Raw genomic sequence first — 18,829 nt, forward strand, 5'->3', positions numbered from 1 at the left:
CTCACAAAGGCAATAATTGCTGCAGGGCGACTGTAACTGCTTATAGGAGATTGTACAGGTGTTGGTGTGTTCTGACGTGTAAAAGTAGAAAATATAAGATTACAATTTATAACTCCAAATTCAAGATGTGTATATATAGTGCAGTAGGTTTTTTTATTATACAAGTTAAAGACGTGTTGTATGTATTCATGCCTCTGTACTGGATAGAAAATAAAACAAGCTGTGTTTAGCTGTGACTCAAATTAATTGAGCCTCATTTTGACACAAATTGTGTCGACAACAAAAAGAACGTATCTAGGAAAAACCAACCTTCACATCCTGTTTGATGCCATCTCCCGCATTTGATCGCCAGACATGAAAATAAGCACTTGAAAGGGGCAATGTTGTCAAAGACTAGGGACATATTGAGTGACAGCTTTTTTTTTTTAGCTCTTTGAGGACTTTGCTGTCTTGCTGAGCAGCAAGCTGATGTTTCCTCACTTTGTTTCAGATGTGAAGCTGCTGCGATTGTGACAATAGTTCTGACCTTGACTTCACAAAGTGTACCCTAATGTAATTGCAGGTTGATTGTTGTCACGGTGCTGAATAGAAAAGACAACAATGCATGGGTATCTGTGGAAAACATCTTTATTTCTACCAATACAGAGGCTTCGGCGTCATACCTGCACATTCCAAGGCCTTTGGTTCTGATGGTTAGCATGCTGGTGTTCTTTTTTGCATTTTACCTGAGCATACAGATGCAATCTGTGTTGAATTCAAATTCCATGTCTACCATTATAGTCATTGTGGTCTTTGTGTTGAAATGTAATGGATGTGAAAAAAAAGTCTTAGAAAAACATGCAAAAGATATTTAAGCACATTATGTAAAATGAGCGGAAAAGTATTCCACTGTCATATTGAATATTCTTCTCCTGCCTCAATTGCACATAAACAAAAGGAAAAGAGAAAAAAAGCTTGAAGTAGTGTTTTATTCATCTTTATGTAAATCCAGTCATTTACGGTTGCCTTAACAAATCAGGAATCAAGTGTGTCAACATCTAGCAGAGAAGAAAGTGCATATGGGGATTACAAAAGAACAGAAACTGAACAAAAACAAGGCCGAGGGAGAAACTCTCCATTGGTTTAAGCCTACAATTCCTGACAAGGGTAAAATGAAGGTGTTTTTAATTGTCTGAAACCTCTATGTATATGCTGTAGAAAGTGTACCGCTCTACTCAAACCCTAAGCTCAGTAAGCTATTGTTCATGTCTGAGTGACAGTGTGTGGAGGCTGAGCCCAGAGCTGGTTCACACCATAGAAAAATACCCTGGTTATTTGCATTTATTTTTTTTTAACTGTACACTACTGAGTTTCTATAGAATAGATGAAAAACAACCAAATCTCCTAGCATCTTCCCCTGCCCTTGGTTATAGGCCCAAGCCAGATTTTTTCAGTTTTTTTTTTTTATATCCTACACCACTAAGAAAGATAAATCCCTCATTGCATTGCTACATAGCTAATGTTACAAGTATATGCTCAAAACCAATATTAGGCTAAGTAAATCCCACACAGTATTATACGTATACATCAGATCAAATTCTGGGAATATGGTATCAGATAAACTCAAATAAACATTTCTTCAGTAAATTCTGGTTGCTAATTGGATGGCAATAACCACTTAAGGCAACGTTTCCTCTTACCTGTCATCACGGTGGTTGTGGTTAATATTCTGATAACATGACCCAGGGATTTTAAGTAAAGGCAACTTCTATTTCAAGCACTATTTGATTTCATTCTGCACCGACTCAAGTCGATGCTCAGTCAACCCCAAATCTATGTATGGGTTTAAAAATCAGCATTGTTCCCAAGTCATACAGAGGCTCATTTCAACGTCAGATCATCTGTAGATAATGTCTCTGAAAAGAAAAAATAAGATCTCAATGTAAACATGCAGTTTATTGAGAAATAATCAATGCTGTTATTCTGCCATGAATTTTCCAGGGGTTTGAACTTTCTTCTGTACCATGACAATGTGCATATTAAGTCACAGCAAAGAACTCTGTCCTTCAAATGGAGCCTCGTCAAACATCTCAACGCGTATGAGTCCACAAATGCCTTTAACACTGTACTGAACATCCAAGAAAGGAACAAAATCTTCTAATTGGACAAAATAAACATCACAGATTTCTCAAAGTGCCTCAAGTGAGGTCTGAAGCCCTGGCAGTTCAGTTGTCTTCGGGTCTGAAGACGTGGGATGTCGTCTCCCTTGATCCTTAAGTCTCTGCTGCGTCTTGAGCGATCTGACTGCAGCAGTGGAGTTCAGTTTGACGGAAGTTAACGCTGTAGAGGGTCGATATGGACGCAGTGCTAAGGAACATCGGCTCCGTCTGGGGCGACAAACCTTTTTTCTAATCCATGCTCATTAAAAACTATTCTTGTCCGACCATCCCTGAATGTCTTTGATTATATGATGCGTTAGTTTGGATCTTTTTCACGTGATCAAGACCAGACCTCGTGCATCTTCACCTCCGCTCCATCCCAGGTGACACGGACGACTTAAAATGTATGAGGCTTAATACTCTATCAACTGAGTGACACTCACTTAAAAACAAACTAGTCACTCAAGGTTCTGGTCAAAGAAAGTACACTATATTATTGGATGAAATCTGACTTATTGACAATGACGATGAGAACGATTCAGTCAAGTTGTTGTTCATAACCTTTGATTAGTAGGAGTCTCACTTAACTATGAATTACCATGAGGCCCGTATTTTAGTTAAATTATTAAAATGGGAGATTTGCTTCAAATAAAACTCTTGATGAGCTGGACCTTAGTCTGTGAGCGTGTAGCTACTTGTTCACATGCATGTTTGAACAGTGGCTGAGAGGCAAACATGACTCTGCAAAATACTGTGTATTCGTGTCTGTACACAAAAAGGACCTCTGTGTAGCTGTGTGTGTGAGTGTGTGTGTGTGTGTGTGTGTGTGTGTGTGTGTGTGTGTGTGTGTGTGTGTATAATCCAGCAGAGCTACGAAGTGTTTGATGTGTTGGGGCTCCAGCCCATTTGATAAGCTCTCTCCAGGGTTCTCTTGCAATCCTGCATCACCGTGCTGAAAACAATGTGAGGGTACTGGACCACCAGCCTCTCCACTGTCTCCTCGTTTACCTGCAACACACACACACACACACACACACACACACACACACACACACACACACAGTTAACATGATGATCAGATTCACCTCAATGGCAATAAATGTAACAATAACTATTATTCTAAACATTAGCGGATGTTGGCAAATCAAGGTCCACTTACTCGGTCTTTATCAGCAGATGTTCAGGTTTCACGGACTTGTGGATGTTTAAACTCTCCATTATTCTAAGCACTTGTAGGACTTGTCCTCGACATTGGATTAAAAATAATGGCGGAAAGTTTAAATATATACACCTCCATCTGCTGATAAAGACCCTGTGATACGGCGGAAAGCTGAGATACAAGCGGGTTACTGGATCTTGTGTTGAGATTTGTATTTATTTTCAACGGCTGTTTCCAAAGGCGAGAATTAACGTGTCACTTCTGACGTTTGTCCTGTTTGATTACAGTATGACCAGTTTCAAGTCAGCTGCCCATATGTACATTGAAACAGCTTTTCTTGCTGTAATCGTTCCTCATTTTCATACCATTAAAGATTGCTTAATAATACGTTTCCAATGAAAGAGATGGAGGTCGAAAATCTCCAGTCCCCTGTTCTGTGGAAAAATATGTATGTGCATGCATCAGCAGTCTGAGTCAATCATATAAAATGGATATCTGGAGTTAATGCTGCTTTATTAAAGAACGTGATAAATTAGGCCCATTGTCCAGCCCTACATTAACACGCTGATCATATCATCAGTCAATCAAGCACTTTATTTCAGAATCATTTAAGTCATTCACTCAGCATCAGAGCAGAATTCCAGGGAGTCCTGGGTATTAAAGAGAGACATATAGCTTATAACCAAATAAATGTAACAGAAATAATGCCTTAGGTCTTATAAATGCAGATTCTTTTAATTATTTAATTTGAATGGAGTAATTTAAAAATCTCTCAACCGTCTCCGCATTGCCCCATGATGCCTTATTAAGATAATCAGAGCCACAGTTAGTTCCCTTTCAAAATGGCAGTGTAGTAGACTAATATGAAGGAAAGGCAGTTTCTTAAGAGCATATAATGTATGCACATATACACGGACACACACAACTGGACTATGGCGATGGGTTTAGCACCAGAGGACAGCTGAGCTCACAAGGCTAATGAGGCCTTCATGTTCTCGGAGGACTCGAAAGACAAGCAGCTAATAGCCACTCCCGCACTTCTCTGCCAGTGTAACACTCTGCCAGACCGTCTCCGAGAGCCAAGAGTGAGAAAGCCTGAGAATCTGACATAGAGCAGAGGCAGAGCAACCCTGGAGACCTCGAGGGGTTAACCAGCAACCCACCCAGAACCAACCCCCGCCCACCCGCGAGCATGACACTTTCCAGGGGAAATGATGTATAAACACTCACACACACATGTTGAGCACACAGTCATCAGTTGTTGCCAAAGCAGTGACAAAGTGTTTCACAGTTTTCCCCCGAGCTCATTGACCGAGAGCCCTTTGGCTTTTTGGGTTTTCTGGAAGAAAAGTGTTGCCGGGTAAGAGTTCCCTGTCTCTTGCTCAGAGTATGATCTGCTTTGCTTGTCATTTTCTGTCTAATTCCTTCTATCTCTCCATTGAACACAATTTCTATAAGTGGCAGGTATCAGCGAATTCCTTGTCAAGGACAGAAATTGAGAAAACAATTGGACGGACACAGTTAGGTTAAACCAACAGAATAATGAGAGAGAAATAAGTGTGCTCGAGTGAGCAGCCCACCGATGCTTCTCAGGTCACAGACAGAAGATGGAAACTCTGCACAGCAAAAGTGAATTCAAGAAGACTAAAAGGCAACAACAGCCTTTCCTTTGAGGGGAAGAAACAGTGAGCTAGAGTTCAGATGCTTGAGGCCAATGCACAGAGGCTTAATAGACTCTTTCAAGGTACTGTCAATACAGGGAAAATAACACAAAACCAAGACCACAGGGTCAAACTGTCTTATTTTCATTTATTTTTGTTTTTCTGATCAGACAATGTGAGATTATTCTGAGAAGAAGTGCCAAAAACAGTCCTGCCTCAGTTCACTCTCCAGTCAGTGTTGAAAAGAAAGACTACAGAGAAATAATTTAATACTCTGACATCTCAACCTCTTAAAGGAGCATTAAATCAGTGGCTAAGAGTGGAAATTAGAACATTTTAGCAACACTTTCTGTGCCAATATCAAGGATTCATTAGTAAAGCTAATGCATGAATAAAACAGTGTCAGGATATAAAGAATAAATAATTCCTGTTATTATTATATAACTGACAAGGCCACAATATTCCCTTTTGTACAGAAAAGATCAAACTCAACAAGTGAAGCAGTAAAGTTGACCAAACTGGCAAACAAAGTCATTTTGGATATTTGATCCCAAAAAGATCATGAGCTGTTAAGCTATGTTGGATCCCCCTCACTCCTAGTCTTCCATTTATTTTCTCTTTTCCTGCCTTTATGAGATAGCGGTAGTAGAGAGATGACAGGAAACTATGGAGGCCCGGCCAGATTTGAAGCGGGGATGTTGCGGTTCATGATCAGTGTTTTAAGCCCCACGCTACAGGGGCGACCCCACACCTGTTTTTTTCCACAGACAAACACCTGTAGTTTTCTTGCAAAGATGGCCGCACGTTGCCTTCACAGAGGACCAAAAGCAGGAGCAGAAGAGCAGCTTAGCCGAGGCCTCCAAAAGCTGCTGCTACAGAAACAAGTTAAGTTTGTTATGACATATGGCTGAGTCTCATTAGAAGATAAAATGACAAACCCCTGATTGCCTTCATAACATATTATACTATATTCTTGAAAAGAGAATGAAACATCCCCCAGCTCATTAATCAGAGCTTAATTACAATTAAAACTGATCTAAAGAATAGAACTGTCAAACTGATGGGAGGCCATAACATTCATTAATGCTAATTTAGTGCAGCTTCACTTGCTGAGCAAACATGGCACACAAAATGTCTCCCAATCAAAACGCTGAATCATTTCCTAATTGCTGGTTGCGTCAACGCTAAATGTTTGAGTTCTATCAAGATCATTTTGATGGAAATCATGGAAGGAATAACTATTGCACTGACCTTGTTGGTAAGACTGTGAGTTTGATGTTGTTGTTTTTAAGTTTTAAAATGTAATTACTGACACATGCAATAGGCATCAAATACTTAAAATTCAAACATCTTATTATGGCAGAGGGAAAAAGGCAATCAAGTTGAAGAAAGAAAATAGATTTTACCATCACTCAAATCCAAGCCTGTGTAAATTTTAAATGGATACAACACAGCACAGAAACTCAATGTACCTGCTTTAATTAATTGGCATCCTCAATTGACTTATGACTATGCTCATTTAAAAAAAAAAATGTATTGCCGGTGGATAGAAAATCTTGTTGACAGAAAATCAGTTGACAGAGGCATTTATACATCACAGCATCCATTAACTGGGTTACTGTAAATCTTTTCAGGCCTTAAAACAACAGCCTTCTGTAAAAGAAACCCTCTTTAAGCAAGTTCCCAGAGTTCACCGCTACAATCCTTCTTCCAGAAGAAGGCTGTGTGCCCTTTGCATGGCTCTGTGGTATGTTGAATGAGACGCGATGACATCACCACACCTGCAAGGTATTTGCGGCTCAGAGCTGATGTTAGACATGAAGGTCAAACCAAATGCTGTGGGTAACTGGCTGGCAGAGAGGGGAGTCTTCTGGTTACAGCAGTTGTGCCACAGACATCTTGAAAACTGGTGATTCAGCTGTTTCTTCCCAGAGTTAAATTTTGTTACTGGGTAAAACTGCGCCTAACGATATTTTGTTGCTAGGCAACATAAGCCTTAAAAAAAGCTATCGGAAAGCACTGGGGCCTCTGGTGTCGGGAATGGTGCTTTAGATATATGGCTTTTTATGCAGCCCTGATCCAGTACTGTACTGTGTAGCCCCTCCTCCCGACCTGCTGCCAAGTCTGTAGGAGAGCCATATGATAGAGCAGATCTCTACTCACTGATGATTCTAATCTTTGAGAAGCATCTGGGAGCGCAGCCACAGCTATCTAGAGCGAGGCCTATACTTATGATATTTTAACTTCAAAGACGCTGCCCTGTGGATCTAAGTGCGATGTAATGCATGCTGACGGGTAATGTGCCGTCATCAGGGTTTACAAGAGGGCGAGAGGGGGAGATGAGGGGAAAACAAAAAGATGCACGTCTGATATGCTGCTCAGAAAAAAAAGCATTTGGACATGTTGTACAGTGAACGTGAATAGTGTATGGGGTTGTGTGTGAGTGAGCGGCTGTTGACAAACCGCTCCTCTACGTTTAGACGTGACGGCGAGTTCCCGGGCTGACCTCTGCTCTCTCATGGAGTGCTGTCTTTCTTAACAGTGAGATCTTTCTTAAGTCTGATCCTCAGATGCAAATGCACTCTATCACCACGTAAAAAACACATTTACCGCAAGCGCTGGGCCTTCCCCTAGTAAGCAGCGCAGTAAAACAGGTCGTAAAGATGACTAATGCAGCAGCAGTTCACATTGTCAGTGGGAAAAAGAAGAACAGGGTCGTAAATCGATAATCACATACACAAACACGAAGATGCATATCATATAAGACCGGGTGGTGAGAACACCCTCTGAGTGCTCCTAGCAATCAAGGAAGGGAAATGGAATAAAGAGAGAGGGAGAGTTGAGGTAGTACAAGGCTAAAAAACAATATGGTCTCCGTTCTTTCTGAATATCTCAATCCCACTGAGCGCTAAATTATATGCAGCAACAATCAACCTGTAAAAGCAACATTACGCTGACTGTTGCTATTGAACAACTTCAAACTGGATTTAAATGCGTTTATATATCAGAAAACAAAGATACCTTCTTTGTTGTGGTGGTTCTTTTAACATTAAAATGCTTATTTTTTATCAATAAAAATTGTCCTAGTTCTTTTTATTTAATCTGTTTTTAGATTAAATTTAGAACCGGTCTTCAAGGCTCTTTTTTCCTCTTAATACATTTCCTTTGGCCATGTGGCAGCCATTGCAAGTCCCAGGCCCATAAAAAGAGACAAATACCCCCCTTCTGTGTCTACTTCCATGTAGAGAGTGTTATCAGTCAACCAGTAAATACATTTGAGGTAAATGTTTAAAAAGCCTGTTTAGGCAGCAGAAGAATGCAGTGCATCAGGTCTTAGTAAAAGGCAGCTTAAACAAGCCTGGATTTAAACAAGGCAGATTTATAGCCTTCTTTAAACTGCTCAGAGGAAAAGCCCCCGTTGTAAAGTTTCTAAACTGGACAACTGAAAGATAGTTCTCTGTCTCTGACAAGAAGGAGAGGAAGGAGGGAGACAGGAACAAATGGAAAAGAAAAAAAAAGGAAGCAGAGGATTTTCAGAAGTGGAAGGGACAGAAAAGAGGTTGCCACAAACTTATTCTGAAGGATTCAATATTTCTAAATGAGCTATCGATGCATTGGCTTCGAAGCTTAAGGAATAGACTGCTCTTTACCGAGGAAAGCCTGTGCTCAAATATTTTGATTTTGTCTCAGGAAGCCAAGCGACCCTCACAGAGATCTGCAGTGCATGGCTCTGAATGTGCCGTTAAAAAACCAGGTCAGGCACCGCACCGCTTGCGACAACTGAGGTCTGGTCCCGCTCACACACCCTCATCCCTGCACAATATCAGACAGCAGCAGAACTGAAAAGCAGGGTGTCAGTGCATACATTCACACACGCACACACACACACACACACACACACACACACACACACACACACACACACACACACACACACAGAGGAATTGGGGCTCAACTGAACAGGGTCAGAGAAAGAGGTTCTGGAGGCCAGGTTTGTAAACCCCACACTCCATCACGCGTGACAAAGGTAACTACAGGAATGTGTACGAGGCTCAGCCCAATCCCTCTTTCTACGCCGGCCTTCTTATCTGGGCAGACTGGAAGAAAACTTTCCATAACTCAAGAGACTTTTCACACTTTATTTGTTCGTTTCAGTAAAACACTATCACAGCTACATCTAGTAGTGGTAGAACTAAAAACAGAGCTAATTAAAATGGGAGGTGTTGTGGTGACACGGTGAACCAGCGAGCCTTAGAGTTAGATTTGATATTCTGGTAGCAATTATACTCATAACTGTGTATTTCTTTTGCATTTAATACTTCAAATTAAGTGTAATAAAGTCACCAGAATATAAGTAAGTTGTATCATATCATTGTATGATAGATTTGACATTAATATCATCCAATAAAATGAAGGATACGGTGCTCTAAGATAGAAGTCCTCACATGTCTCCTAGTTCCCAAAGCCAAGGACCCAAATCAGTCTGGATCAAAATTATATTCAGTGTAATCGGGTCCCATTCTATTGCAGCAGGTATCAGGTGTGTGGGTCAATATGTCAAACACCTGAGTGTATCCAAGTGGTGTCTCTATTAGCTCTGATCATGTGGTGCAGGAGACGTTCTGTTTGTCTGACTGTCCTCAGGTCCCTTTCAGATGTTTGCCTGAAAGATATTTTATTTATGTCTATTAATATTATTTTCTTTTAATCAATTTGGGTCTGGGTGTGCTTTCCACAGGTTTGTTTCAGATTGGGTCTTAACATTTAGTCCAATGAAGACTTCTACTCTTCTACCTTCTTAGATATCACAAATGTAAATATCACAAATGCAGTAAAAGAAAATTGTTTAAGATTTTTTTAGCAATTGCTCAACTTTTAAATAATAATAACTCATATATACTTTTAATGTACAGTATTCAAACTGATGGCAGTGTTAAAAACATTGCAAAGAGAAACAAAATAAGATAATAACAGACAACAGAAAGATAACATTCTTCCTCTTTATATGGCAAACAACACGATGCAGTAGAGTGGACACGCATACACACACACACACACACACACACACACACACACACACACACACACACACACACACACACACACACACACACACACACACACACACACACACACACACACACACACACACACACACACACACACACACACACACTTTTGGAACAAATTCCAGAGCAGCTTACTGGAGGTCAGACACAAGCAGAATTCCTTAAAGATAATCACAACAGAGCTACTGTGTTTAATTTTTTTTTGCCTCGCATGACTCTTGTTCTTCAGAATAAATAAAGAATGAGGACAGCTTGACCCTGTCCTTACAAAGAACACCGTGATACACAATTCATAGTGACTCTTTAGAGCGAGGAGCGCTTGAATTAGAAGTGCGGACTGTTCAAAGTGACTCACAGGGAAGCAAGACAAACTCTGTGATCACATCTGTAAGCCCAACGTTTGGACACTCCTGGAGAGGGACTATTCTGAATTATGGGTTATTTGTTTGTAAAATAAAATGAGAACACTGCAATTAAAGCCAAGTTCTTCTGTATTTAAAAGCTCAAAGAAAGAGACTGTGTACACGGATTTCAACATTTTGTTACATTCTCTGTCAGTACGAGCACATATCTTGACAGCATGATCGATGTTTTTGTTTTGCTCTTGGATAACAATTGTTCAAATGTTCACTGGTCAGAGGGACACCTATTTTTTGGCAACACTTTTCCCTCTGCAAAACGCTTTTACATCCGTCGGCTACTCTGTTTCCTATCCATTATAAAGCTGGACATCAATCAGAGGCTTAATCCATACCCCGCAACATTTTCCAAGCTCGACTGGATGTATTTAATCTGTACAGACATAACATTCAGTGAGGGGGGGGGGGGCGACATTGTCATTAACATTAAATAGCTAATTCATTACCAACACTGCCAGACACTACGCCTGCAGGCTAAAAATGGGCTGTGACCTCCTGCTGTCTCTCTCAATGCTTGGCAGAAGGAAGAAAACATATTGAGCCAGACGTTAGTTATTGCTCAAAAACATATCAGGATGGGCAAGTCTGAGCATCCAGGCCACACTGAGTTGTGTCTACTGTCTGTCCATGACTCCATGAGATTATGTTGACCTCCATTGTGATGGGTAAACAGCACTGGATGAAGGAGGAAGGGGGAGGGGAGGCTGAAAGACAAGACAGGGGGGCAACTTGAATGAACTAATTGAATGAACAAAAGATGTGAGCAGCATCCAAAATTCAAACAACCTTGGCTGTCCTTGGGTAAGGGAGGGAGAAGCAAAAAGAGGGAATAGGGGTAAAAAAAAAAAATAGTGAGGACAAGGTGGAGGCAAAGAAACGCATGAGTGTCTATGTGAGTGTATGTGAGCCAGGTGAGGTCAGGTTTACGTGTGCGTGTGTGGAAGATTTTTGTTGAAGGGCAATTCTGAGATTCCCTTCAGATACTCAGTGAACTCTGTCGATGTCTCACTTTATTTCACCCTCTCTCCTTCACTGTCCCTTGCTCCTGCCCTTTAGAAACAAGATGAAGGGATGATCAGGAGGCGGCTTCAGTTAAGACCGCCAATCAATACAGCTCTTCTGTGTGGGATGAGACTCCAAGATTACACTGAGAAGCACAAATAGCAAATGACTCTTTCAAACTACTTTCCCGACTTTGAACATTCAAGTCTGACCAAAGACTGGAAAATAGGAACCAGAGAACCTGCCGATCTTACACTTGATGCTGTGCATGCAGCGGCTTTCTCTTAATTCCCCTTTGCTTTACGAGCCTTTAAACTAAGAACCCCTGCCGTTCACAATAACAACACTCATCAAAGAAAGTTTTGCCGAACTCTCAAACTCTCATTTCCTAAACGAGAGTTAAAATGCCTCCTAACTCTACACCATACTTCATCTTTGTTTTCCTCACTCTAAACCTCCAGGCCCTGAACAATTAGGCCCTTGTTTATGTCTGCAAATTGCTGTGCCGTGCCTATCTGTGTATAGTCCCCGGCAGCTGGATGCACCAGTGGAACGACTTTATTGATTGGGATGTCTGTTCTTTTAACAAGGTCTGTCTGGTTGCTCTATCTGGGGGTTCAGCAATGCTCATACCTGTTCCCCAAACGCCGCTCCACCTCAGTTCAGGTAATGGGAGCACACTTCAAAACTGCTTACAGAAAACATTTTTCCGGGAGCCATTTGTAAAGGGAATAGCCAGCACTCATTCTATTGTTTCCTTTCATCTAATTTTACTTTTATTTTCTCTTGCTTTCTGTCATTCGTTAAATAATTTTCTCATTCTTTTTTAACCTCAAGGCCACCCCTTATTTTACTTTCTCCTTCCCTCCCTCATCTCCTCCATTACTATGATAACTCTTACTCTCTCCACTAGCTGTCCCTGAAGGGGCCAGTAGCAGTCAGTGTCATTATTTTCCTAGTACGGCTTCGTGCTGACGGTGTGAGTTTGCTTCCCTCTCCGTTTCACAACCTGGACTTCCCATTTGTTTTCACGCTAATGAAGTAGTGGAAAAGAAGCAGGAACAAAAAAAAAAAAGAAAAGGTGGATGAGGAAAAAAGGAGAGAGGAAAAGAGGAAAGAGGGAATGGACAGGAAAAGAAAGAGGATGCGAGGGAAAAATAAGTACATTTGAGCAAGCTGTGAAAACGCGTCTAAAGAAAACATTCCACTGAGTCTGAAAAAGATCAAAATCCCCAAAGTGATACATCAACAGAGAATGAAGGCTCTAAATTTTCAAAGTGGCCAGTCGGGCCCATTATACAAAACAGCATCTTAACACAAATAGGAAACATATGAAAACAGTGTCAGGATAAGGAGCACCATTGATACACTGGACAGTGTTTCTGCACAAATCAATAAAGCTTACAGCTGCATCGCTGTCTCTTGAGTGGACACTCGTCTTAACTGTGTGGTTAGCAAAAAAGCTATAAACGTTACATCATTAGCATTTGGGCTTTAGAGTTGGGCTTATTTATATATGCGTTTCTGTTTCAGCGTCTCTGTGTCTGCTCAGTCCAACGAGCAGCATGTTGTTACTACATCGCTATCACTTTTAGTTGAAAATGAACTGTGACGCAAGTGCACTATATTTCACCACTCGAAAGCATAGCCTGTATTAATAGATAATATTTCATTGCGTCTGTGTATGTGTAGAAGGATGAAGTCCTCCCACAGAGAGGACCTAACATTTAACAGTAGACTCACTGCGGAGCCGGGCATTTTGGTGACACACGCACTTACATATGCGGGCGAAATGAATTGATTTGATTATTTTTGGGTGAGTCTGGATCAATCGCATTCTTTCCCCTGGTCAGAACAGGGTCGTTTGGCCCTGAGGGCAGAGGGGTGTAATCATTTGAGGCAGGCAGGGCACGCCATTTGCCCAGGCCTCGAGGGGTTCTGATTTCAATGCTCCATTATGAGCCGTGTTAACAGCAAATAACATAAATTCCTGCCGGAAAGAACACACACTGTTACACACAGACACATCGTATTTGAGCATGTATAAACACACTGAGACACAAAGGAAATCCTTCAGGCAGACAGGAAAGGAAAAAAAAGTAATTGGGACAAACGTGCACATTCCTTACTATTAAAACCGTATATCACCCAGCTACTAAAAGGACAGTCTAAATAAAAAAATATCCTGACATCAAACAGACTTCACTTGGATCTATGATTGCATAGGTCTGTGTTTGTACAGAGTTAAAAAAAAAGAAAATAAATCTCAAATTCTTCATATCAGTCCACATGGCAGTGGACACAAAAGTCAGGCTGCCTGGCAGTAAAATGTATACAGTACGGAAGCACGTTTGTATAAACTGTGACGGAGGAAATCGATCCTTCACACTGCTCCACATGAGGAGAGCCAGATGGATCCTGTTAACAGTTCTTAAATGAATTCTACACTTTCTAAGTCCTGTGACATTCAGGGAAGCTGTTACATTAAAATTCCCAGCGTTTTGACAATTCAAAACAAATGTACACAGGCCGAGCTGCGCTGTTGAGGCGGAGAGCTGACTGGGTTGTCCACACTGTGTGTCAAGGTTATCGCAAGACTGTATTTGTCTAAGACTGACAGGACCCGGTCTGAAACCTAACTCCACATTAGTTAGTGTGGGATGAAGCTTTGTGGGGGGGAGAAGGAAAAGAAAGTGACGGAGGGAGGGAGAGAAACTCAAACCATGATTTATTTTAAAAAGCCGAATGTATGGTGCTTAATGTTGCTGTGAAATTCTACCTCTGTGTTGCAGTTATTTGTACTAAATTCCTGCATTATACACATCCTGAACTGAAACCAAGCAAAGTCCATGTAAGGGAAATATTAACTTTGGAATATTTGCAATACGTTCCAAACACTGTCAACACAGCTCAAACGAGGACTAAACCACTTGCCAAAGCAGACCGCTGTGTGTAAGTGTATAAAACAATTTATTTTTGCAACGCAAACATTCATAGTTGGTACGCAAAGCAAAATAATTTCAGGTTGGGACCACTTGTCAATGATCCTCTTAGCTACAGTCTGTTGGCTTGGACGGTAGTTGGTTAAGGGGTAAATATTGAGATGGTTCCTCAAGTGTGCAGATCCTGGAGCTTAGCTAAACAAATGGAGGTCGTGCGGAGTGAAAATAGATTCCAAATCTAGAGAAGGCATTCTACACTGAAGTAGTTTTGCCTGGAATCCCCTGCTGTTTTATCATATAATATAATCTTCATAACAGCTGAACAACCTAAGAGCACAGAAGAAATATGTACTTCACTGCAGAAGTACTGGTGACCTTTTATGCTGGTCATTCATGCTGTCAACACTGGGCCGAGGAAAGAAGGAGACAACGAGATGCATAGAGAAAGCTACGCCTTGCATCTTATTTTAAACAATAGAGAATTTAATAAAATGAGGCATGAGGAAAAAAAATCTAATGGATTTGTCAACATAAAGAAAAGACGCTGTGGCGGAAAGAAATCTAAACTTAAGTAATTTGCACAAGACTTTCATTATGTGGGAACCTTGTGGAATTGAGAGTTATCCCCGAGCTTCTGCGTTTTCCCAGAACTGAATTAAGTGCAGAGATGAGATTAGTTTGCCCTGAGATTGAATTGGACATGCCTCTGGATTTTACTGCTGTGATACACAAATAAAGCATGATACAACATTGCTAGAGGCTGAAATGTCAAATGCAAACCAGAAAAAAAATTACGACCAAATTGAATGTGTTGCTAATACAAAAAACTAATTTGCAAAATATTTTTTTTATTTGGTTCATTTACGAGACACAGCGTGCAACACGGATTACAACCACTGTGAAACATTTGTTTAAATTCTCACAGCAGTGGTCAAAGAACTTGTTAGTGTTTAATTTGATCAGATAGTCACTTGACTTCCTCAAGCAAAGAGAGGAAGTGAAGCAGCAGTGTGGCTAAGGGTTTGAAGCGCCAGTTGTACAACAGAAAAGCCACTCGCTTAAATCAGACAACAGCCAATAATGATCCTTTCAAGTGACCTTGACGAAGCTATGAAACAGCCCGTAGCTGTGAGTTGTTCAGGAGAGGAGTGTCAGCCGCAGTAAATGCCTAAATGGTAAATGCCTACAATTCTAATTAAACTTTAGAAAGAAAACAGAAGCACCAATCTTTAATTGAGGCGAATCTCAATCACAAGAGGGGCAGGAGGTTTGAGGGATGAAGTGGAAGAGAGAGATGAGTAGGAGAATGGTTAATTCTCTGCCTCTCACCTTTTTACCTCTTTAACTCGTTCTGTAGCTCTCATTTTCACCAGGAACTCAGTAATAACAACATATTTCGGTTTATTTGTTTCCCTCTGAGCAAAACTTGGTAATTCCTCTCTCTGACTTCATCCACTGTAACTCCCTTTCACGCCTAACATAATGAAAAACAACAACATCAACATAGAAAGGAGCTGCCGTGGGCAGGTCTTTTTCCCTCACAAGCCTGACCAATGCTCACCAGTACTCCAGGCTCATTTGCAATGCTAAATACAATTGTATTGACTGGAAAGATTGAAAACAGAGAAATGGGTGAAGGGGGCAAACATGCAGTGAATTAATTCTGTGACTCAGAGCCGCTAACGTACCTGACCTTGGAAACTGTCAAACTCTTCTCTCGGCTCGATTCACACTCCATTACAACTGTAATAGCACCAATTACAGCTTTATTTAGCTCTGTCATCCCCAAATTCCCCCCCCCCCCACCCTTCAGAGCAGAGGGAGAATAATTATTTATCTTTCCATCCTCTGGGCGAAATTATGAGCATGAATATTACATCTGAAGAGAGATGGAAAGATAAATAAGGGCAGAGGGATGGGTGACTGTGTTCGTTGGGAGGGCAGGAGCGTGACGCCATATTGTTGAGAGAACATAAGAAGTATTGTTATTTCAGTAAAGATGTGGGTCATTCCAGAACAGGTTTTTATTAGCATGGCTGTAGATATCGATTGTAGGGTCACTGAGTCGGCGAGGCAGAGGAGAACTAAATGAAAATGGAATCTAAGTGATCCCCTGCTATGTAATGCAGTTACTCTTTATTACTCTTAGATAAATATGATAGATACACATTCATGTCTGTAATAATGTGAATTGAGTACGCCGCTTCTTCACTGAGATCTTACATGTGGGGTCAGTGTCGTACCCTCGTATGTTTTAATTTCATTACAGCATAAATAGATAAATATGATACACCAATGTTCTTGTCGCACTTAACAATCTCCGGGCTGGCATTTTTATCGGAAATATCCATGGGGTCAACCTCGAGGCCACGGCACGCAGATATCACTGATTTTATAATGTAGAAATAAAAATGATGAGTTCCCAACCCAGTAAAAAAGGTCAAATCTCTCTTTGCTCCTTTACTTCCCTGTCAACTTCTACTTGCACTTTTTACTACACAGCACGGGGCTTTTTACATTTCTTTAGCCCACAACCCAGATGTAGAATTAAGCTTGAAAACAAAAGGCTCATTAAAACTTACACTGACCATATGCAGGCCCACATGCACTGGGAGTATGACCTGTGTTGTGTATCAGGCTACAGTACAAGAAACACAGGCTGTACAATATCAGGACAGACTAAAGTTTCTCAGTTAAGGCAGATGTTCACTTTCACTGCCCTCATCCCACTCATGTCAGACTGAATGATCCCACACTAAGTGGATGTATCTGTGTGGTAGGAGCTCCACTGAACCAATTGGAGAGGTGGGTGGAGTTGTTACCATGGCACTACAACTAAATGTGCTTCCATCAGGTTGGTGATTGGATGGGTAAGAGGCCAGATGAGAGTTTAAGGGTGACTTTGAAAAGATTGTCCCTTAGACCCAGAGGCAAGTAAGTGTGAGAGGGGTTATTGTGTCACTTTACTTCTTTTATCACCCAACCGGCTGATCACATGGATGCACTGAGCACAGGCGGCGGTGGCTTAGCTACTCCACGCGCGCTCCTCTGGATAATTTGTATTGGCCAGTTACCCTAGCCTGGGTCTTTTGAGAGTTCATGTGTATGTGTTTGACTATGTGCGCATAAACAACAAGACAGAAACTATCAGACAATTTCATATACCATTATTATCAAGGTTAGTATGTCCTTAAAGTATCAGGGTGTAACGGGCAATATGTGCAACACTGAGCAGGACTGCTTCGTGGCAATATTGGATTTAAAACGTGTTTGCATATGATGGTATTAATACAATTATTTTAATATGTATTATTAATAATACACCTTTTCTTTTTCTTTTTCTGATAACAAAAATATGGCATAATTACCCAGTTCTGCTTACAATGGCAGGTGTGCAATCAGATATGTGCACAGGCATGTATACACACACACACACACACACACACACACACACACACACACACACACACACACACACACACACACACACACACACACACAAATAAAAGTAAAATAGAGCTGCGACTAAAGGTAATTATCATTAATCTGACAATTATTTTTCTTCTTCCTCAAATTCCCCCGAAAATGTTGTGCTGCAAGCATACTGTATTGTACTGACAGGAAGTCAGAAAGCGGCAGACATTACGGGCTCAGCCTTGTTACCTTGTCACATCTCATGAGGCCCAGGTAGCGGAGGGACTTGCTGCTCTGAGCGATCTGTGTGGCTCCCTGGTCTGTGATGTCCTTACACCAGCCAGCATCCACCGTCTCTATGGTACTGCTGTACTGGCCTATGGCTATCAGAGCTGTGGGCACAGGAGGAAGAGCGAGAGAGGGATGAGGAGGGAGGTGGGGAAGGAGGGAGGGAGAGAAACAAGAAAAGGTGTTAGTCTGACAACATTTCTCATGCAAATGTGGCAGCATCAGCCTCCCAAAGAGACACGCAGAAATTTGAGATGAAACAAGTGCAAGTCATCTGGCCAGCTGTGACACATATTCCAATGTTTGCACAACACCTTGAACCATGATATACATACACACACACGCAGGGTAACAAACTGAAACACACACACACACACGTTTGTTCAGACTGCTGCAGGATTCATCCATTACAGCGTTGGCATGAGTCACATCACTGAAAGGCAATGACACCGTGCCAGGGTATGATTTAATTCTGCTTGTGTATGTGTGTGTTTACGGCTGCCAGGGCAGAAACATAGTGCCAGGGAAAAGAGTATCCACCGAAACAAATATCTGTCAGTGTCTGGGGGCTTCGTTCCACCCCGGAGCATTTGTGCATACCTTCTCACACACACACACACACACACACACACACACACACACACACACACACACACACACACACACACACACACACACACACACACACACACACGTTGTTCCTTAATACTGTCTTCAGTTATTTTTCAGCAGAGTAC

At 41.3% G+C, this 18,829-nt stretch overlaps 1 protein-coding gene across 1 annotated transcript in view; it reads right to left on the reverse strand.

Annotated features, from left to right (window-relative positions):
- Positions 1–954: 954 nt before the first annotated feature.
- fbxl17 (F-box and leucine-rich repeat protein 17) overlaps positions 955–18,829 on the reverse strand; it is a 201,253-nt gene continuing 183,378 nt past the window's right edge. The window contains 2 exon segments of the mRNA XM_029440323.1: positions 955–3,146; positions 18,054–18,196. Of these exon segments, the coding sequence (XP_029296183.1) occupies positions 3,009–3,146; positions 18,054–18,196 (281 nt within the window). The 3' untranslated portion in view covers positions 955–3,008.

This window comes from Cottoperca gobio, chromosome 9 (genome assembly GCF_900634415.1).
Source record: "Cottoperca gobio chromosome 9, fCotGob3.1, whole genome shotgun sequence".
NCBI lineage: Eukaryota > Metazoa > Chordata > Actinopteri > Perciformes > Bovichtidae > Cottoperca > Cottoperca gobio.